Source organism: Manduca sexta, chromosome 2 (assembly GCF_014839805.1).
Source record: "Manduca sexta isolate Smith_Timp_Sample1 chromosome 2, JHU_Msex_v1.0, whole genome shotgun sequence".
NCBI lineage: Eukaryota > Metazoa > Arthropoda > Insecta > Lepidoptera > Sphingidae > Manduca > Manduca sexta.
The window spans coordinates 787,572-811,471 of NC_051116.1; the positions used below are offsets into that span (position 1 = coordinate 787,572).

At 37.6% G+C, this 23,900-nt stretch overlaps 1 protein-coding gene across 8 annotated transcripts in view; it reads right to left on the reverse strand.

Annotated features, from left to right (window-relative positions):
• Window positions 1-23,900, reverse strand: part of LOC115454496 — a 63,309-nt gene that overhangs the window by 19,668 nt on the left and 19,741 nt on the right. For all 8 annotated transcript variants that reach the window (XR_005112257.1, XR_005112256.1, XR_005112258.1 and 5 more), the window contains exon 2: window positions 19,228-19,998. Coding sequence is in view for 5 of the 8 variants with exons in the window: in XM_037437989.1 (XP_037293886.1) it covers window positions 19,228-19,833 (606 nt within the window). In the remaining 3 variants the exon portion in view is untranslated. The remainder of the gene's footprint in view (window positions 1-19,227; window positions 19,999-23,900) is intronic.

Sequence of the window (23,900 nt, forward strand, 5' to 3'; positions counted from 1 at the left end):
GGGGAAATAATCCCATATTTTGATTTTATATATTTTTCAATACTGTTATAAAAATCTTTTGAATTGCCAATATCACTTCCGAACATGATATTAAGAATCAATAACGCCTACATTTAGTATATAGATTTATTCAAAAATGAATAGCAAATGAAGTAATTTCTATGATAATATCCATACTAATATAAAAAGCTGAAGAGTTTGTTTGTTTCAACTTGCTTATCTTACAAACTACTGGACCAATTTAGAATTATGTTTACACTAATAGGAAGCTGAAGTGGCAGTGGGCAGGGCACATAGCTCGAAGAACTTATAGCCGATGGGGGAAGATAGTTCTGGAGTGGAGGCCACGAACTGGCAAGCGCAGCGTCAGACGTACACCCACCAAGTGAACAGATGACCTCATAAAAGTCGCAAGAGGTCGCTGGATGCGGGCCGCTTCCGATAGATCGTACTGGAAATCTTTGGGGAGACCCATGTTCAGCAGTGGACATCCTGATGATGGAAAGGAAGCTACATAACTCTTGAGTGCTATGGGCTACTTTTTATGCTAGTAAATACAAAGCAGCACTTTTATGCCGAAAAAAAATTTTTCACGCAGGCGTAGTAGCAAGCAATAGCTAGTTCCTAATAAATACCAGAACTCCAGCTTAGATAATATAATTCTTATGGTAATAATACGCATAAATAAGTTAGAACTTTGGGTAAAATATTTTTATTGGATTGTTCCGGAAACGTTTCCAATATCCATATTAAGATACTCGTATTGGAGTATTGACGGCCCAATTTGGTCTTACTGTTGTTTTCGTTTGAATTCTATGAAAGTTGATGTAGTTTTTTTGACAAATTGACTCCAATGCACCTCATGATTATGACCTCTATCAACACATCGGACTGTATGAAGCTGTATATACACAGGCTGATCCCGGGACGCGAATTTTGCCGGCTACTATGCCGCCGATATAATTGAGAGGGCAGTTAGTCAGAAAAGGTGGTGCTGCTATATTCCATATTAACTAGATTATCTTATCGTTCCTACTGATGTTTATCAAACATGAAAATTCATTTATAATTTATGTAGACGTATAAAACTTAGATACGACTCGACACGAACGCGTGAGCAACCCATTATCCTTTTTTTTTTTTTGTTTTCGCGGAGAAAGTGTCTTATGACTACCGCTCAGCATTCGTGGGGGGCGACTGAGCGGTTATGTTGGGGTCACCGTGCCTTACGACCCGGCGTTGCGCCGCCCGGATTTGATGTCGACCTTCAGGCGAGTTTACAAGCTTAAAACCCTTAAAAGCGTGGGATTGTATCGATTATCGTGGGAACGCGTGGGTCACGAGCCACGGTCGCCTCAAGGTCAGCGGCTTTAGTCTCCAATTAGTCTGAGTGGTCCCTATAGGGTGAGACCAAAACGAAATGGTACGAATAGTAAGACGGCTTAACCTGAAGGTAAGCACTGTCCATAAACATTAGAATCAACACTCAAAACATTAAACAGTTATAAAAATATTCCGCAGTACACGACACGTGCTTCGGCAAAAATAACTTATATTTTTTCTAAAACCATAAAATATAACCCATAGCCTAGGCAGTTATACTATTAGAGATCGCTCGGTTTCCACACCGAATGCACGCCCATGCAAGAAGGGACATTTGTCGCGGCCCTAGGCACACAGTTAGTGTATATCTCATGGTTGCCAATTCATATTGAGGCGTATGAGGGCTCGCGGACGTCTTAAGAGGGTTCCTTCTCCTTCCCCACACTTCCTTCCCAGCTATTCCCTCCCAACTTTCTTCCAGGGCCCTGCAGGCGCTAAGCCGGGGGACTCCAGTATCCTATTCGCAGGTATCTCCTGGTGACGACTGCGGCGTCCGATACTCAAAAAAATATTGTGTCAGGATCTGGAGCCCATGGATAAGTATTCAATGGTTTGTATGTTTTTTTACGAGATTTCCCCTCTCTCACACCCACCACTACAACTCCTGTAAGCCAGGATCAGCAGTGGCACGCATTTTATGACACCGAGCAGTGAAGCTCGGCGAGTCTCAGGGAAAACTAATATGTCATTATCCCGCAACGAAATTAATCAAATAGAAAGAAGTTGTGTCAGGATAACGAGCCCACGACTGTCACGCAGTACTATTCAAAGTTCTGTATGGTGTTACTACTGTTTCGCCACAGTCATATCGCTTATAAGCGAACGGCATGCTCGCCTCATTCAATCACAATAAACCAAAACACTGTCAAAGGTTATATTACGAAACGAAATGTCCTATATCCTTTTGCTGTTATGTGGCGTGTTCCGCATTGCGGCTTCGGAAAAATGGCGTCGCGTCGCCTTTACACAAAGGGCTACTTTTGTTTGTAGTTCAATTGTTTATGGCCTGCGAAGTATTTGAAGTGTCATAGACTCCAATAGAAGAATGGAAGCGGCTATAGACTAGTTCGGTGTGGAACGGACTGTCGAGACAAATTTGTTTATGATCTGTGAATTGTTTGAAGTGTCATAAACTCCAATAGTTAAGGAAGCGGTGCTAGCCTAGTTGGAAACGAACGGTGGAACCGACTGCCAAGAATGTCCAAAGGTTCCGATCCCAGAAGTACCTCTGACTTTTCTAAAATGATGTGTGTATTTGTGAATTATCGCTTGCTTTAACGGTGAAAGAAAACATCGTGAGGAAACCTGCATATCTGAGAAGTTCTTTATAGGAATTTTGAGGGGATGTAAAGTCTACCAATCTGCTCTAAATAATTATCACCTATCACCCAAGGGGCACAGCGTGACGGCACGTTCTCAATGACCCACCGACCCGAATGAGTTCATTTTCCAATGTTCAGAAATTATCATTCATTACCATAATAGCGATGGCCGCGATACTGATAACGCAAGGTCGTGAGAATTTATTTTGAATATACAATGTACTATACATGTAGACCAGGAGAATAAACGAACCTGCACTGAGGGCGCCACTTTCGCTTTATAGTTTTAAAGTTAACGTTATCAGTACAAGAAATTAGTTCCATATTTCACCGCAACATGGCGGAGATTTTGTTTTCCTGTCACGATGTAATAAATTAAATGCCAAACGAATCTCGCCCCTATCGCGTCATGGGACGGAATACAAAGAGTGAAGCGGGTACACCAGCTACGCCTCTGCCATTTCTTTCGGGGATAAAAGGAGTGTGTAGTTAATATCTAATTATACTGAGTCCTAAGATAGCGTTATGTAAATACTGAATCAGACTGTTGGCGCCACAGTGATTCATAAATCGAAAGAAATTATGGAAAGGACAATGATAAATATCCACAGAAAGGCATTCTCGCGACGCGCTCTAATACGTGTAGAGAAATGTGGATCAAAGAGCATATGTATGAACAGATAATCTATTCCTTTTACTCAAATGTTCCAGTAGAGATAGTATGTCAATATTTTTAACTTTTCGGATGACCAAAATCTCCGATCATAAAGGCTTCGAAACGTCGGGGGAAAACTATGACATAAATACTGCAATAAAATCCGTAAAATTTATTTCACTGATTAATATTTCTTAATTTTACCCTCTTAACTGAATACCTATAGTTACAATTATTCAGGAACTAGCTATTGCTAGCGGCTTAGCTAGTACCAAAGAGATATTCCGGGATAAAGTAGACAAAAAAAATCACACAGTCCAGTTCACATTTGCATTCATAATTACTTCACAGACTTCAAATGACATTGATAGGTAAAGACGAACAATCAAAAGCGTTGTCGCCTCTGCCAATAACCTCTCTATATTATTTGGCAAATAATTCTGGCAGCCGGCCAAATATATGGACTCGGATTGTTTTGGGATGCAGGAAGGATCAATAGCTGAGAGTGGTGCGATGACCTGGACGGCTAGGACACAAACAAAGGACTCAGGATAGACGCCCACGCCTTTTTATCTCTGAAGGATAGGCAGAGATCTAACTGGGGCACGAATTTTTCACTCACACACACATCACGCATTCATCGCTGAAGGGTTATGCAGAGGCGCAACCAGAGCACCCATGTTTGGCCAAGTGTCTTCCGTCCCATGATGTCATAGGTGTCGAGCCTACAGCCATTTCGGGCAGAAATTCCAGACTCTGGGCTGAGACTTAGCAGCAAAACCCAAATATTACTTTGTCCGACCCGGAATTCGAACCCAGGACCTCAGAGCGCTGCCGTACCGCGCATGCAGTACAACTACGCTACCGAGGTGGTCAGGTACACACTTTTCGATATGCGGAAGCCGACCCGTAGTTTAAAGTATGAGTTTATTGCCAAGATATTATAAGTGAGTCATTTAGGAAGTAATCTATAGCAATCTATACTAAGATTTAATGCTGAAGAGTTTTTTTGAAAGCGCTAATCACAGTAACTGCTTAATCGATTTTGAAACTTTTTTCACTACATTAGTCCTCAGTACTATAGGCTACTTTCGATCCCAGAAAAATATATATCCCACAAAACTTTTTCACGTAGACGTAGCCGCGGGAAAAGCTAGTAAATAAATAAAGCTGAAGTTTTTTTTGAACGAACTAATCTTACGTTCCTAATATAATAAATCTGAAGTTTTTCCTTGAACGAAATAACCTCTATAATAGTTGCTCGTGATTTCGGTCGCGTAAATCACCTTTTCCGGGATAAATATAACCTATAAAATAAATCAGGACAAGCACTATCTAATATCCATGTCTAAATTACATCCAAATGCGTCCAAGTTTTCATTTCATTTTCATACGAGCTGAGCAAAGTGACCAAAACCACCTGATAGAAATGGACTAGGGTCCATACAGTGTCGACTGACGAAAGATAGTTACCCCTAGCCAGTCTACAAAATGTTCTAATTTAAAATGTCCGCAATTATATAAGTGATCTTAAATTTGGAAATAATGATAATTATTCTAATTGTTTTGAAGTATTATAAGTGCAACTTTGTTCGCCTACATGATAAAATACTATTTTATTTTACACAATTAAGCCGGTCTGTCTGAACAGGATATACATACGCTGATCCCGGAACGTGATTTTGTGGGCCACTATAGCAGATCTAACAACTTTTTTACGTACTTCTGAGAAACATCAAAATATCTTCTAATACCTTCCGAGAAACATTCTGGATGAAAACACAATAAAGACACCAGAAAGTTATATTAAAAAAATAATGTTAGCACATGTTAGTAAGTTATGCCTAACTTAGACTAAGAGCATTTATAAGACCTAATTCTGAGACACATCCAAATATCTTCTAAAACCTCTCCGAGAAACATTCTGGGTGAAAACACAATAAAGATACCGGAAACTTATATTCCAAAATAATATTAGCTCGTGTTAAACGTAAAACCTAACTTAGACTAAAAGCATTTTCGAGACTTAAATTAGCGTAGCGCGGAACATAAAACATAGATTTTATCCGTGAACTAAAGGAAGTTAGGCTAAAATTAGAGACCATTTGCTGTAAAGGACCACCCGCAAATTTTATTACTTGCGGTTATTGCCTCTTGTTTAGCGGTTGCTTGAGCTAAGTCTGGTGTTCGATGCTCAGAATGGTACATACATACATACAAAGGGGTACGCAGAGGCGCAACTAGGGCACCCACTTTTCGCCAAGTATGTTCCGTCCCATGATGTGATAGGGGGCGAGCCTATTGCCATATCAGGCATAAATTCCAGACTCCGGGCTGATACTGAGCAGAAAAAACCCAAATATCACTTTGCCCGACCCGGTATTGGAACCCAGGACCCAGTTCAGAATGGTAAATTGTGAAAAGTAATTTAACAGACTTCAAAAAGGAGGAGGTATTTTTTTTATGCTTGTTTCTTCAGAATTCCATTTATTTATTTCGTCAATGACTAATCAAAATTGCTAGTTAAGCTTGATAAATACACTAACAAATATATGAAAACAATGTTTAATTTTAATAATAACCGACTCCAAAATTGGTTATCAGTATATAGGTAATATTTTTTTTACTATAAGGTTATAGCTTAAGGTCCATTTTTCATACATTTTGTTTCACCTTTAATCTGGGTAACTAAACAAGTATTGACAAGTAAAGAATTTAAATTCACGTCTAGTTAGTGATTAGTTCTCGCAGTTGAAAGAAAAACGTAAAAATAATTAATAGACATGGATATTTCGGCCTTTAAAATTTCGTCGTATTAAATTTAATCAATATTAATTTAATAATTTAGTTATCGTACAATTGTTTCATTATAATTTCCACACTGTTCGATATTATTTATGTCAACAAGGCGAGCATCAGGCGTTGACGTATTATAATGTACTCTAAATCCATGTTATAGTCTGGTCGAGTGTGTAATCAAAGCAGACAAGTTATTTACATTCTAATGTGATTATAAATCAATTTAGATAATGGAAGGTTACATCAAGTGAGTTAAGGCTTTGATAATATACGAATACGCTTGGATATTTTGTTTCTGCCAAAGTATTAGCACATGCTCATGTGCACATTTAAACAGCCCCGGATCTTGAATTTTTTCGAGGCGGGGCAAAATTTGGAAAATGCCGCCCCTACCTATCTGTATTTTTACTTTTATTATCATCATTATTATTTCGCGCCTAGCAGGAAATAATTTTAGTATTGAATGTACTGGATGTCTCAGTAGTCAAAGTTGAGTTATGAGTTATGTATTCGTCTGCTAAGTTTGAATTTGCCGCCCTCTGAATTCGCCGCCCGGGGCATGGGCCCCGGCTAGCCCCCCCTTAGATCCGGGGCTGCATTTAAAAGTGTAGTGTGTGAAACGGTCTAGTGTTTGAGATCAATTTTAGTGCGTTCGTAACTCAAAATCGGTATAGTATGGCATTTTCTATGAAGCATTTTTTTGTACGTGCACGTCATAGTGACCCCACTGATGGTAAGTGGAGTGGGGTCCAATAGAATGTCGACTGACGAGTGATGATTACCCCTCGGCAGTCGACACAATTATGCCGGCCTGTTGGAACCGGATATACAGGCTGATCCAGAACGCTTTACACTTACGTGGGCCACTAAATATAATAAACAAACAGGGCACTGTCAGAGCTCAGTCACTTCACGGTTTGGCCAAAACAAGATGCCAAGATTTGAACTCTATCAACCGAGTGTTTAGCGCTATAAATAACGTTTTAAATAACGTTATTTTTAGTTAGCTGCCAACGTTTTGTTTTCCGATGCATAATGTTTGCGCATACTTTTATAATTATTTTCGTACCTGGGGATTGGGGAAAATCAAGATAAATATCTTTTAGAAATGGTTAATGCTGTGTGTGACTGATTAGTTATGAGTTGCTTCGTAAATTAATTAAAAAATTAGTTATAGCTTGTGAGCGGAGATAGCCTAGTTGGGTATGGAACGGACTGACGAGATGAATGTCGGTAGATTCAAATCCTAAGGGCACCTTTGACTTTTCTAAAATGGTGTGTTATCTGTGAATTATCGCTTGCTTTAACGGTGAAGGAAAATATCGTGAGGAAACCTGCATACCTGGGAAGTTCTCTATAGGAATTTAGAGGGTGTGTGAAGTCTACCAATCCGCATTAGAAGTAGTGTATTAGTGTACACTCTCAGTAGTACAGAAGGCCCAAGCAGTGGGACAGTATATAAAACAACTGATATTATAATTAGTTTTTTTAGCTATTGCTTACTACCAGGTAGATCTCGTATTCGAGGGCCTGCCTAGGTAGATACCATCGCGATGTCTATTTCTGCCAACCAGCAGTGTGTTCCAGCTTGGGTGTTATATCCAGTGTGATCAGGCACTGGACATTAAATTTAACATTTTTTGTCTCAGAATTACGCGGTGCCTTAGTTTATAATACAAAGGGAGTATGGTTATCATTTATGGACGACTTTGGACCTTAACATCAGGCGATCGGTTCTATTTTTTTGTTTAGACGTATAAACAGCTTTATAATAGCATGAAATCGATACATTGACTTGACAAAGTTTCAGATCGCTCATACAATAGACAGCATCTCCACTGAACCTTAAGCAACTTGCTTGCAGTTGTTAAACGCGCCACGACCTAAATAAGCAAGGCACGTACTCCCAGATCTACATATTGCCTTGCAAGGCAATGCAGCCTCGCGAAGCCCTCGCTAGATATTCAGCATGCACTTGCGGTAAACCGAGTAAATATAAGATAGTTTATTATGTAAACAAAAACGAAAAACGCGTTACAGATTTAAGTAGGCAGAGGTCACTTGGCACCCATTTTTCGTCATATATTCCCTCCCATGATATGATAGGGGCGAAATTTTGATTCGTCAATAATCTTTGTAAAGTGAGTTAAGAACCACACGATAAAGGCTAATTTTGTCTACATTACTTGGACTGAATCTGAATGTATTTTCCTTAATATAAAAATACCAGCCCTGTACTTCATACTGTCTATTGTTCAGCATGAGCGTCTTCTATTACTGAGAGGGATTAAGCCTTAATCAACCCTACATTGAGAAGACTCGTTGCGACAAGCTAGCTATACATTAATCATCACAAAAGGTATACGACTTCAGACATCCTATCGACTATTATATATTGTATTGGAATGAAATGAAAGAATTCATTTGAACCTGTATAATGTTATTTAGATTCCGTCAATACTAACTCTATCAGTTCGGAAAGCAGTTCTCACTAGAGAAGAACGGGCAAGAAACTCTGGTGTTGCTCTTTTCAAAATCAGTTTAAGGTATAAACATACATTACATGGCGAAGGATAAAAATATTAAAAAGGTAACCCGAGAAAAAAAAATGCCCCAACTTTAACAGAACACAATTTAACAGAAAACAAAAGACTAAGACAAACATTAATAAACTTAAAAGGGAAGCCGGTAAGAAAGGGGTTGTATGGACGCTTTGCCATTGCTATGATACAGAGAGAAAAAAATACAATTAGTTTTTGATTGTTCTAAACAACAATCAAAAACTAATTGTATTTTTTGCAGTTCATTTATTCTGTTATAAGCTTGTTACAACGGTTACCCAAGTCGTTATTCGTTATCGATGCAGGAGCGGGTGGCGCTCTCATTTCTCGCCATCGACCTACATTAGAAAGGTCGCCCTTTCGCAGCTGGCCAGTGAACCCTCGGCGTGTGACGTCACTTATTACATGCAAGGCCTTATTGTAGGAGCACGTGGACACTACAAACTGGAGCCCTTTGATTATTATTTGCGGTTTAGTGTTTGTATGGAAAACGCGGGAATTGATGAACGAATTTGGAGGAATTTTGACAGATTTTTTCTCCTGATTTTTATTGTGGAACTAGCTGACCCGACAGACGTTGTCCTGTATATGTATGCACGCGCGCTTTCTGTCGATCGCTGACAGTTATGTAAAATTAATATTGTCGTTAAGTTTTCTTAAATTTTCTATTTTACCGCGCAATTTTTTGAATATTTTCTTTTATGAGAACCTTCTGACAATAACAAACACAACAAAAAAATAATAGTGAAATCGGTCCAGCCGTTCGCGCGTGATGGCGTGATCAAGGGAAATAGGAATTCATTGTTATATATATAGATAGATATATAGATAAAGATAAGTAACAGGAGTCACTGTAGATTGATTTTTTTTTGTTTCGGACCCCGCAGCTACACCGGGGGAAAATGCGACTGGAATATTGGAATTCCGCGGCTTAGTGACTGCAAGAATCTGATGAAAAGTTAGGAGGGGATATCAGGGGAAGGCTGTATGGAGGAGGGAGCCTTTCCCGCCCTCACACCCACCACTACAACTCCTGTAAGCCAAGATCAGCAGTGACATTGTATGACACAGAGCGGTGAAGCTCGCCGAGTCTCAGGGAAAACTAATATGTCATTATCCCGCAACGAAATTGATCAAACAGAAATATAGGGAGGAGTTGTGAGTGTGGAGGAAGGAGAAGGAACCCTCTAAGGATGGGAGGGGGAAAAAGGCCTGGAAATGTTCGCGAGCCCTCATATGCCTCAATGAGAATTGGCAACCATGAGGTATACAAGCGTGTCACCCGAGAATCGAACTTTCTATCTAGCGTATCATCTGACTGCCTATTGGCAGCGTCACTGGCCTGTGAACAGGCTCTGATATCGCCACAGATCTCGAACTTATCGTGTACAGTCAGCCACAAAAGCTGAAACACATTATCTTCAATATTTTTTTTTCTTACGTAAATTGAGGTAAACCGTGAAGTATATTTTAGTAAAGAAAAAATTGTTGATACCACGAAAGTATAAAGGCAAATTGAAATATTGAATTTCTTCAGTTACTTTTGTGGCTGATTGTACTTAATCACCATCATCATCAGCCGCAGAATGTCCACTGCTGGGCACGGGCCTCCTCTACTGAGAGGGATTAGGCCTTAGTCCATCACGCTGGCCTAGTGCGGATTAGTAGACTTTACATTCTCTCAAAATTCCTATAAAACTTCTTAGGTATGTAGGTTTCCTTACGATGTTTTCCTTCACCGTTAAAGCAAGCGACAACCGATACAATTTTCTTCAGATTCAAAATCTAGTTTATGTTACTAAGGCTTCAAAAATCAACATCACTAAAGATTTTAGTCCAAAACATTGGAATGCATGAGAGAGGCAGATCAAATTGATAAGATATGACCACTTGACACGAGAAGTGATTAGATAACTGGAGTTAACTAGATACACTCCACACTATATTTAGTTTATTGATTATGTTATTATTTTGATCATAGTTATTATTTTGTCGACCGAAAAGGTGCCGCTGAAATGAAATAATTTATTTGAACCTGTAAAATGTTATGCATTGATTCCGTCAATATTAACTCTACCAGTTCGGGAAGCAGTTCTCACCAGAGAAGAACGGGCAAGAAACTCTGGTGTTATTCTTTCCAAAATCAGTTTAAGGCAAGGAGTTTTAAGATATAGAGCGGACGTTGGCAAGATTGTCATACAAAAATTTTGCTCATGCGATAGTTACTAAATCTAATGTGATGTTAAATACTTATATTTTTTCATATCCTGATTTTTACATTTTTGATGTGCATATTAGCATATTTTCCGCAAATATGTGATTTTTATATTGATATCTAAAGACGCTGTGACATCTTGTCACACAAATAAGACACCGACTTATTAATAATTGGTCATAACTTTTGGAGCACAAATTTGATCCCGATGTTCGATCTATTACTATATTGTTTAATGTCTTTGGTTTAAGGTATAAATTACAGTGCATGTTGCAGAGAAAAATATACAATTAGGTCACCTACTTTAAGTCTCATAATTCCTAGTAGTTAATGCTACGATATTCCTTGTTATTTTTATTTTCGGGATACATTTGATAATATGTGATGGACGGAATGTAAGATATGCGTGTAATGGAACGTGGTGTGAGTGAACGAATATGAAGAATTTGAATTCTAAATATGAAAGTGACATTTTTTTTATTTGCCCTTTTAATTGGGAAGGCAAAGGGTTCTAGCCCACACGGCCTTGAAAGTGAGAGATCTGACAATTAAATTTGAATTTAGAAATACTTGAGTTCTTTCTATTTATATTTCTGTCTTATTTTTTTTAGAGTAAAGGCAAAAGTTCTCAACCATGCAGCTCCGCCATTACTCACTATTAAATCCAGAACTTTTTAAATTTAAAATCCAAATCCCACATGGCATGACATCAACAATGACGTCACCAATCAGTTGCCATAAAAATATGAATAATGCACTCCAACATACCTGACTCATGCATGACATAATGTCCTCGGCATAAGTCATTCTTTATAGTACGTTTCGTGAGTTGTTTGCATTGTACTTATTTTTTTTTTCATTCTCCGCTGCCCCTGACGGTAAGTAGAGTGGGGTCCAATAGAATGTCGACTGACGAGTGATGATTACCCCTCGGCAGTCGATACAATTATGTCGGCCTGTCGGAACCGAATATATATAGGACGCTGCCAGAATGCGACACACTTGCGTGGGCCAATATGGCGGTTTTAACACCTTGTGTACGGTGGTCGCTATCCAGGCGGATATAAAATAAATCATACCATCAGCAAAAGTTAAGTTATCTACAAAAAAAAGATAGTGCAAGTAAAGGGATAGATACTTTTTAAATACCTCTTTTGTATTTATTGTCAAACAACTGGTTAATTGCCTTACACACAGTTAAATATTCGATCATACAAAACAATCCCATTTCGGTGATCCAGTACAATCAACAAGGTCAGCAAAGGATTTCGACATATTGCGTTAGTCTCTATCGTGCGCAGATAAAAAAAACACCAGCCAGTCATTTAAAATGCACAAAAAGGTTTATATAATTTTATAATCTATCCCCCTTATTGATAGATGTTATTTATCTAAGGACGGAGCATTGCAGTGATAACAAGTCTGTTTCTCAGTGCGGGCGGCATTGCAGCCTTTGCAGTGCGTAGACATACGGCCGTTGTGATTGGCTAATATTGAGATACAACTTGTATCTAGTTGGCTGTCAGATAAACAAAGTTGAGAAACAGACTTGTTATCACAGCAATGCTCGGTCCTTAGATAAATAACATCTATGAATAAGGGGTAAATTTTAGGGACTTTAGGGATTTTAGGGACTATAATCCTCCCCAAAATCCACTAAAATGTTTAAATTACATAAAATAAAGATTTTAAAAAGAAGTTAAAACCCAATTTATAACAAATCGGTTACCGTAGCGTGTTTCTAGGAAATTTGAATTCAGGTCGCTCGTAAAACGTGGTGCTAATAAAAAGGAAATTAGGCCAAAGCACGGCCACTGCAGTCTGCAGAAATGCAGATGTTTAGAGGACAAAATGGCGGCGAAAACTTAGGATGTAACAAAGACGTTTGGGATTTTATTTTTGTTGTAAGCACTAGGTTTTTAGCAGTGAATTACTATCTAGTCTATACAACTAATAAGTAATACATGTCATGCATGCTGTATTCACTTCCAGAAAGGCATAGACAACTGTGTAATGTCTTCTTTTATTTCTATATTTCTGTACATTTGATAATTGTCAAAATGTGTAAAGCCTAGTTTAGTGAATCTAAAATAAAAAAAAAAGAAATGTCTAGCTTAATTTTCTAGGTTTTAAGTTTACTACAAGTTAAAAATGTTTCAGGCACTTTTTTAGAACATAAAAATACAATGTCCGTGTCATATATACTATGTACTGTTTAGTTGTTTAAGTCTTTGCACAAATTCGTACTATCAAATAGCTTGAATGCTTCGATGTTCACATGCAATGAATATGAATTTAATGAGAAATGTTTGTTGTGAAATACATTCGTGGCATTGCTAGGCATTTTTAGTATATTCTTAAAAGTTCTATTATAATTTTTCGGAGTGAAAATAGCCTATATATCAATCTAGGACATTTTATTAATTAATATTCACATATTACATAATATTCATAATATACACGGCCTATCCGTGTGCCAAATTCCTTCCAAATCTGTTCAGCAGTTTTTACCCTTCCTTCTTACATCCAAACATCTATCATCTATGACTTAGGTTTTACTTTAAACTCAATTTTCAGAAACTTTCGCCTTTATAGTATGAACTAGTTGACCCGACAGACGTTGTCCCGTCTTAACTATGAATTTTCAGCGCGCATTCTGTCAATCGCTGACAGTTATTTCAAACAATTGACAGTTATATAAAATTAATATTTTCGTTAAGTTTTCTTAAATTTTCTAATTTTCCGCGCAATTTTTTGAACTTTTTCTTTCATAAGAACCTTTTCCTGACAATAACAAGCACAACAAAAAAAAATTGTGTAATCGGTCCAGCCGTTCAGTTCAAGGATTCATTTTTATGTCTATATTTAAGTGAGATATTTTTTCCATTTGATAAACATTAACTCTTGAATCTATAAACATTTCAAGTCGTATCGCCAAGGGAACGGAATGACGAACAGACGTCTCAGAGATTTATAAGATAATCAACAGTTTTGGCAACGATACAACATATCTCAGCTTTATCTATGCAGACCTCTGAGCGGTTCTTGATACGAGAGATCGTCTCGCTCTCAAGTTTAGTTATAACGTAGTTGAATTATAGGTAAAGGTTCTAGGTTTGATTCCTTTTTTATTAGTGAAGATACAAGCGACTCACTTGCACGGTAAAAAACACGTTTATAAGCTATAGCAAATGTCCACACCATACCTCTACATCTATAAATCTGCCAATTTCAAACTTTGTGACTATTTCGCATAAAAAATGTACACTTTAAACTGCCCAACCAATATTGGAAGTGAGCACAAATTTATATGCAAGATTTCATGATCTTCGGTTTGAGTAGTAAACGTGTGAAGGCGTAACAAACAAACTGATTTTCATAATATGATTTAGGGTAGCGAGCTTAATACTTAGTAACCCTCCTGGCTCCCTCTTCCTGGCATTGAAGAGAACGGGACGAAAGCAATTTCGTTTTAAGCAGCAGGGTGGCGTGGCAAAATATACTTTGGAGACCCCTGCTCTAAATTCTAGTGCAACGTATTTCATCTCTGATAAAGAATAGTTCTTGATTTTTATTAAGTTTGACTTTCAGGTTTCAGGATCCTGAAATTTAAGCAACTTTGAGTTTTCCAATAAAAAAAAATTTAGATATGACTTAAAGTATGTCCCTTGTCACATAATCACAAAAATAAGCGCAAGGAGTCAATACTTGAGTCTGTGCCTACCGCTTTGAGCAACACGCGTGCGTTAATACACGTAACCCGTTGCATAAAAGTAAACATAAACATTACGCGAAGGTTATTTGAAAAACTCGTACCACTGACAAGATATTTTTTATACACGAGGTCAACTGGATTCCCGAAGTTAAAGATCAGCGTTAAATTAAAATTAATGCGGCCTCAGACCTTGTGAGACCCTATAAACGTAGGGTAATAGGGTCAACAGAATTTGTATTTCGAACAGGTCAAGTCTGTCTGTCCAGTCAGTCAGTCCAAGTCTATATTTCATTTAAAAAAAAAAAGGTTTTTGGCGGGAAATCTGACAGTTGCGAATTGCAATTTTACAACTCTTGCAAAAAAATATTTACATGTATTTTTTTCTTTTTATTGCTTGTAAAGTAAATTGAGTGATATTTGTCGTAAAAGAGGCATTCAAATTATATTATTATGTTAAACATTGTTTTTTTGCCTTGTTGTCGACACATTAATTCTATTTTTGACTCTGGAAGTGTTTATGTATTTTTATTTACATTTTACAATTACACAATATTTTACAGTAAATTTTAAAACAAAACCATTAATTTAATTATTTTACAACATCGCGGCTGTACGGTTCATGATTCTTTAGTTTAAAAAATTAAAAAAATATAAAAAGTAATGTCTTCCCGCCACATTTCCCGAGCATATCCGTTAACCCAAATCACTCGCCGAGACATATTTAACCTTGTTGCCACGTGACACAGTTTATTTTTACATTATAAATTATCTGTACACGTGTGTGTTTTCTTTATAGGAAATGCCATTTGTGTTTTAGTTTAACATTTATTTTGTCTACGAATACGCATTCAACTTCTGCTGGTGGTAGGATATATTTTATATCCGCCCTGATAGCGGCTACTGTACACAAGCAGTTAAAACCTGCCATAGTGGCCCACATAACTGTATCTCGTTCTGGGATTAGCCTGTGTATTTCCGGATCCAATAGGCCGGCATAATTGTGTCGACTGCGGAGGGGTAATCATTTCTCGTCAGTTGACATTTTATTGGACCCCATTTTACAAGCATTAGGTGCAGTGTGGTCAGTTTACGTGCCCGAATAAAAAAGAAATATGCGGGCCTGTCTGTTCGCTGCACCCGATGGTAAGCGTGGTGATGTCAAGAAACATGACGTGGTATAAGAAGTGATTCCTCAGTCTATACAACCCAACCCTTAATTATTCTCGGCATATTTTATTTATTGCGGATAAAAAACAGTTGTATATTACAGTTTAAATTTTAATTTTGAACATAAGTTAAAGTTTATAAACATACAGCCCACACCATTGTCCACAGCTTAACAAAAAGAAAAAAAAACTATGATCGAAGGCAAACAAAATATAACCGTTGAACCTACACTAACAATAAATTACATGCCGATTTTTTTTTATTTTTGCTTGATATTGTCTATTATCTCCAAAAACCGTGGTTCCAAAGGTTTCACTGCACACCAACGATATATCGTTTCTGCTTTCTAACTGTGTGTTGAACGTTTTAGATGCAAAACAGTGTTATCGCGATCCAAGGCCAACCAACCGTATTATAACATAAACTGATCTTGGCGGATTACAGACTAACTTGTTATTTATTATGAAAACTACTTTTTTATTACAGTTGAATGGCGAGAAGAGCATGCCGCATGATGGTAAGCGATACGACCGCCCATAAACAACAAAACCATACGGAACTTTGAATTACATGCTACAAAATACGACGTGGCACTCCACTGCGCTCGTCATCTTGAGACAAATGTTTGATAATGCTATTTGAATTCATTTACAACTAGCGACCCGCCCCGGCTTCGCACGGGTGCAATGCTGATACTAAATACACTACAGAAAAACTGTGAACGTTGTATATAAAAACATAGCGGCCTCTGGCTTCACACGGGAATAACATAACAAAATAACAGTATTTCTCCACTATTTAATAGATATTATTATTATACATATAAACCTTCCTCTTGAATCACTCTATCTATTAAAAAAAACCGCATCAAAATCCGTTGCGTAGTTTTAAAGACTTAAGCATACATAGGGACAGAGAAAGCGACTTTGTTTAATACTATGTAGTGATTTTGCCCATGGGCGCCGTAAGGAGGGCGCCAGGAGGTGCACAAATCTGTCCGGATCAAATCACAATAAAACTAACTGAATGACAATGAACTATCGACCACAGAGTTTTTATTATGGTTAAGCATATGCAAATATTCGCACGATTTTTATTTAAAAAAAACATGTATTTTTAATGATATTATGTATTAATTACTTATAGTAGTTGAAGATGAACCTCCCTAAAAGTAATCTTGGTGGCGCCCATGACTTTGCTTGGGGACCCCCCCTCGTGATTTTTTTTTCCGAAAAATAAAATAACCTATAACACTGACAAGTAATGTAGCATCCTCTGAAAAAAAATCTAAATCGATTTAGTAGTTCCTGAGATTAGCGCGTTCAAACAAACTCTTCAGGTTTATATATTAGTATAGATAATAAAAAAACATAGCATCACGACTTTGCAGGGATACAGATGTTATCACACTCACGATTTACCGTCTTAAATCTAATGGAATAGGGGTTATTGCATCAACCCAGCTCAATTCCAGACTCCGAGCTGATGCTGAGTACAAAAACCTCATAATCATTTTACTTTAATTGGCATCGATTCTTCCGAAAAAGGATTTCTGGGAAAGGACGTCCCGAATGACAGCAATAGCTTGCTAATAAACTTTAGACTAAATAAATAGATATTGCATCCTTGGATATCATGAAATATTCTGCGTTACTTACATCTTGTTGGTGGTAGGATATATTTTATATCCACCACGACCACTGTACACAAGGTGTTAAAATCTGCCATAGTAACTCACGTGTATCGCGTTCCGAGATCAGCCTGTGTATATCCGGTATCCAACAGGCCGGCATAATTGTGTCGACTGTCGAGGGATAATCATCTCTCGTCAGTCGAGATTCTATTGGACCCCACTCCACTTACCATTAGGTGCAGTGGGGCCACTTTGCCAAGCCTGTATCTAAAGCTATGTCGAATTTTTATCATGTATACAATGTTATAACTACAATAGCCGATGCTTAACAGACTTTTCTAGTTAAAACGTCCCTATACTTGAGGTTAAAGTGCCTCTTTAGTTCATTATTTAGTCTCCCACTTTGCTATGAAGGGAAGTGGACAATTAATATCTCCAACTCCTACCTATCTTTCTATTTGATTTATTTCATTGCAGCATAAAGGCAAATTAGTTTTTCCGAAGTGCTAAGTGTGAAGTTTTTAGTGTTGTTATCGAAGGGTAATAGCCTAGTTGGTTGTGGAACGGACTGCCGAGACGAATGTGCGCAGGTTCAAATCCTAAGGGCACACACCTCTAACTTTTATAAAAAAATATGTGAATTGTCGCTTGCTTTAACGGTGAAGGAAAACATCGTGAGGAAACGTGAGTGAAGTCTACCAATCCGCACTAGGCCTGCGTGGTAGTCTAAGGCTCCATGCCCAACAGTGCGCCAGTATATAATACAGGGCTGATATTATTATTTATTATTAGTGTTTCCTGACTCGGCGAGCTTCACCGCTCGGTGTCATAATATGTGCTGCTGATCTTGGCTAATGGGAGTAGCAATAGCAGGTTCAGGTGGGGAAACTCTATCAGTCTTTCTTATAAAAAAATCGCAAAGCTATGCTTAGTTAAAACACAAATTTACTCGATCAGCTGTAAGTCAAAACCCGCCATCTTGCCCCTTAATAAGGTTTAAACTAGGAAACCGGTGATGTTTTGACAGCTATTTAAGCAATTCTTAATCACCTCTTAACGCTAAAACAAGTTTATAAGTAAGACCGTATAACAGTGGTGGACTTAACCCAAGGCGGAAGGCTAATTATGCCCTGGTCTACTGCAGTTACCCCATCATAAATTTACTTAGTTTTATATTATATTCTTCTGCTCATACATACGAGAGTGTAGTTTCAAATAAAGGCCATTAAACTCGAAAACTTTAAAGAATTAAAGGTAAAAGACTATGTATTTCATGTCATTACTTCTCATTTTAAGATCTATTAACTATTCTAATTGATCAAGCTCAGTTCAGGAATTATTGACATTCAATAACACTTCTATCCTCAGAAATATAGTCTAATGTATTGCCTAAATGAATCAATGTACACCTTTAAATGCCTATATACTATTAATATATGTTTAGATTTTAGTAATGCTTCGCAACTTTGTCAAATATTGTTATTTCCTTATGGTGTGACTACAAACGCTATATAAAATACAAAGCCATTTATCTAGTATCGTTGTTATTGTCAGTTTTAGAATTCGCCTTGCGCCAGAACGGATTTACCTTTACAATGTGACAACAATGACATTCGTTGTATATCATTCAAATGTTTCTGTTGTGTTTTGAAATATAAATAGATGTTCGATGGGACCGTTTATTTCCTTCAGATAATATCTTCTATTAGACGTAAACAAATGTAGCAACAGCAAATCAAAGTACCAGGCGATCATAAACAGTAAGAGCTTTACTCACCTCCTCGACGGACTTCTTGGAGAACTCGTTCATGGACACGATCCATTGTTGCACGAAATCATTCACAATAACAAGGTCATTATATAACCAGGTCAATAAATCGTTGACCCATTGAACACTGGGCCCGTCGGCTCCCGTGCAAGTCGGTATCACCACGCTCTGGTGCTTCTTCAGCGTCAGTTGCTCGGGGCCTGGCGACATGCGGCCTAACCTACGCTTGTTCGGAGGCGTCGCGGGCACAAATCCAGTTGGCTTGCTCGGCTTGAACGACGAGCTCTTCACTTTCGCGCTAGTCGCTAATACACTGTCGGAACTGGTGATGATCTCCGTCGTCATCTTCTTCGGTTCCTCCTTCGGCTTCTCCTCTACCGCCTTCTTCGAGAACCGGCCGTACGCCCATTTCGCAATGCCGAGCAACACTATCGAGAACAATATCCATATGAACACCAACATGACGAGGTTGTCCATAGCCGTGTCCATATAATCGAAGCTGCAGATGAGATCATCAACTGCTTCGGCCAAGTCCGCCATAGTTTTCCATGGTGATTGCCACCAGCTCGCGTGAGCACCCGACGGCTCGCTCTCCGACACTGGTTGCGAGGACATCGTGTTGCTATTTTCAAACGTACTATTTTTGGCGCCTAGCTCTGTCCCTCTCGCGCGGGCGCGTTCAAAATCAGTGTGTTCGTTCGTTCGTGTTTAATCGCAGTTTCTAATAGATGTCGCTGCGTCTGCCGTGGTTTGTATCTTCAGTGACATATCTTCGATGTTCTGAAACAATAATTGTAGAGTTAGGCGGGAAGTTCTTGTGTGAGTTCGTTGTCGTTTGGGATGGATTTTTATCAAAGGTAAGAAGTAACTTATCCGATGCAAATGCTTCTGTCATTATACGGATTCGTGCTGGAGGTAATACTAGGTTTTCATAACTAGGCTTAACTTATCTACAACTTATTACCTTAATAATATGCCAAAGTATGTGAAAATGTTTCCATATATTTTGTTAGTAGCAAAACGCACACAAACCGAATAGATTTTGAGATGTTTTGACTAAATACTAAATTTACAAAGCCTCCTAAGACTTAATATCACGAAGAAATACATGAGCCAAATTCTCAAAAAGGATTCACTGAAATTACGAGCAAAATGTAGTAAAACATTGATTCAAAGTAAACACCTTTACATAACTAATAACTGTTAACTATGCAATTACGAATGACAGGAAAACTGCTAAACACAGCGACCTCGGATATGCAAAACGTAAACACTAGTAATTATGTTAATAGTTATTTACTCTATTTATAAATAATAATTATTTATAGTTCCCGACTACGTATGCGAAGTGATAGACACACCGACAAGGAATCTTATCTATATAAATTGGGATTAATAAAAATGCAATATATTGTGAAGAAGTTTGTAAGACTGTCTCGGTGCCGTATTGTACTGCATGCAGTACAATACGGTTTGAACTCCTAGGCTCAAATCCCGGGTTGAGCAAAATAATATTTGGGTTATTCTACTCAATATCAGCTCGGAGTCTGGAATTTGTGCCCGATGTCGCGATAGGCTCGCCATATCCCATCATGAGACAGAACACACTTGGCGATAAGTGGGTGCCCTGGTTGCGCTTCTGCATACCCCTTCGAGGATGAATGCGTGATGTTGTGTGTTTGTTTTATTAGATGTAAAGTAAACGCAGTAGCCACTGACAGAAGGTATGTGGATGGAATTTGGTTTATTGGTTACAGCATATTTACGCACATTGATAAAACCCCAGCTTTTCCTTTCGTGAAATTGATTTCACATCGCGTTGAGGAAAATAATCTAGACACCCTCATCCTATTTAACTTTAGATGTCCTTTCAATATCTTTGTCAAGGAAACTCTAAATATAGTTGAACTTGACCTGCCAAGTGCAACTAAAATATTTCGTATTTCCTTCCCCAATGGGATAACAGTTAATTAAGACAACCAAACTCCCGGACCCATCTGCAATAATATTCTTGCAAAGAATAAAATAGCTATAGGACTTAGCAAGAAAAGTTATAATTCTGTTATTCTTTACGTATTCGCGTGGGTATAGATTGCAAGTCTAAGGTTAAAAGCCAATTGTTGTGGTGAGCCGTCTGAGACGTTTTAAAATCATAGACAATGACTCAACAGCCGCCTTAATAACGTGCCATAGTCAAGCAGATGCTATTGCAATTATAGCCTGACAAGGAAAACAAAAACTTGACATAGACATTGCAATGGTACCTTCAGATACTATCGCAAAAGAAAAGCTTTTTCTCAGGTATTAAGCTGAAATTTATATCAAATACTCAGGTCTACTGTCCCTTGGAGCTGTCAAACTTCTAAGCCAACGCAATCAAAAGATACGGCTGTTAGAATTTGAATGAATGAAAGAATCTCTTCTGGTTGAATTTCGGGCATGGCGAGCAATCATGGTGATCAGCCGTGTACGCAAAACATAGGGTACACAAGTGTGTGCAATACACAGGTGCACACTATTCCGTCACTCTCATAGTCCGGTGAGACGGCAATCCGACATGACCGGAGAGAGATCAGGCAGGACCAATTGCTTTACGTGCTTTCCGAGGCATGAGAATATCACACCGCCAACTTCCTTCTTAACGAGAGTATACCACCATAGTAATAAGTTACCATCAGGTGACCTACCATTTATGCCTACACGCACCCCTTTTACATTGGGAAGGATAGGTAGAAAAAAAATTTAACCCTAATTTAAAATGTCCATAGTTGTATAAGTAATTTTAATCGTTATTTAAAAATAATAATAATTATTTTTATACATTGATTTGACGTATAAGTGCAACTTTGTTCAACCTGATAAACTATTTAATTATTTTTTAGAAATGCTACTGCACCCAGTTTTGGCCATCTGTGTTCCGTCCCATGATGTGATAGCGGGCGAACCGCGCCATATCAAGCACAAATTCCAATTCCTGGCTGATACTGGGAATAAAAACCGCATCACTTTACCCAACCCAGAATTCGAACCTAGGACCAGTGTTATTCCATCTATAAATGCGTAATAGTAACTTATAACATTTGAACACGTAATAGGGTAAAGTCGAGCGACCTCGCGGGTGACATCATGCGTCGGATTTCAACATGCGCTTAAGAGCGTTTACGTGCCGCGCGTGAAGTCAACTATAGGTAATTCTTCGCAAAATTCACTCACACAGAGCCGTTGCGTAGCTGTGTGCGTAGAGTTAGCGCGTCGGCTATCTTTATAGTCAGACCAACCAATTTTGATCTTTTCGCTTTAATTATCTAATTGGAATGTAACTTATGATTTATGAATTTATGATAAATGAAGAATTCTATTATTAAATATATAAGAATTCATCATGAAATAGTATAAAAAAAAAAAAAACATTTTTAACAAATTTTAACGGCCATTTTACAAATTGTTATTTTCACTTTCTAAATGCAAATGCTTAAATTTTTTAATTAATTTAGTACCCTTTAGTAAAGTGGAACTCATCATGAAGCCGAAAGATAGGCACCAGAACTCCGTAAACAGACAATAAATCAGGAAAATTACTGTGCTACGATGTTTATAATGGACCACATAATTACTCCATAGATCTGCAGTTTTTAATATTTAGCGTATTGAAAGTTTAAATTAAGTCATTAGAAATTACATATTGGAATTTATATTTTGAGTCAGAAGGTGTGTGTAACGAGATGTCATTTTTAGATGTATAACTAAAAAGTGAGAAATAAAAGACTTCTTTTTTCGGAAGTTGGTTATATTTTTTTGGATAGTTTTTTTCAGTGACTTCGATCATCAATCGATCGATTGTACATCCATATATAACAATTTACCAGTTTTGTATCCATAGTTTTGCATAATATTTGCGACACACAACGAAGCAAAATAGTTGGTTCTGTACTTTTTTTTGACCAACAGCAGTCAGCTTTGACTGTAAGTATGGGAATACCGTCTTTACATCGCTACAGGCAACATCTTTATCAGTTTCTTCTCTAGCGGCCTCTTGCATCCTGTCCTCTGCAGCTAATTTAAATCATTTAGCTAACTCGTCGTAACATTTAACGTCTTACAAAAATTTTGTAAAGTCATAATTTGTAGCAAATTGTTTTGCCTGCAAATATGTTTTTTTTCTCCTTTATCCCCAAATGGTAACTCATACCTTTTCTACCTGCATAACATTCGATAAGTTAAATTTGGTAAGTTCTATGGCAAAGAAAAGAGTTAGGAATAAATAAGTAAAGTTGTACGAATTTAACAAAAAAATTGTAATATATTTACAATAAAAAAAATCAAAAAATAAGTTAAACATTTTGTTTCGACCGGATTCTCATGAGCATTAACGAACCCGGTAAACTTTGGAGCGCTGTAACAGCGTTTTAAATGAATGAAATAAAAAAAAAAATAAAGGGAACAATTTTCCTCAAAAGATCATTTACAAGTTAGTTTGAGGTAATTTTTTTGTAAAATGTAAAAAAAAAGTTATAGAGCAAAAAAGAAAACTTTTATAAACATTTTCTCACATTTTTGCTTATAACTTCTCTAATTTTTAATTTATGGCAAAAAGTTATATAAACATATTTGTAGGCAAAACAATTTGCTACAAATTATGACTTTACAAAATTTATGTAAGACGCATAGTTTCCGAGATATCG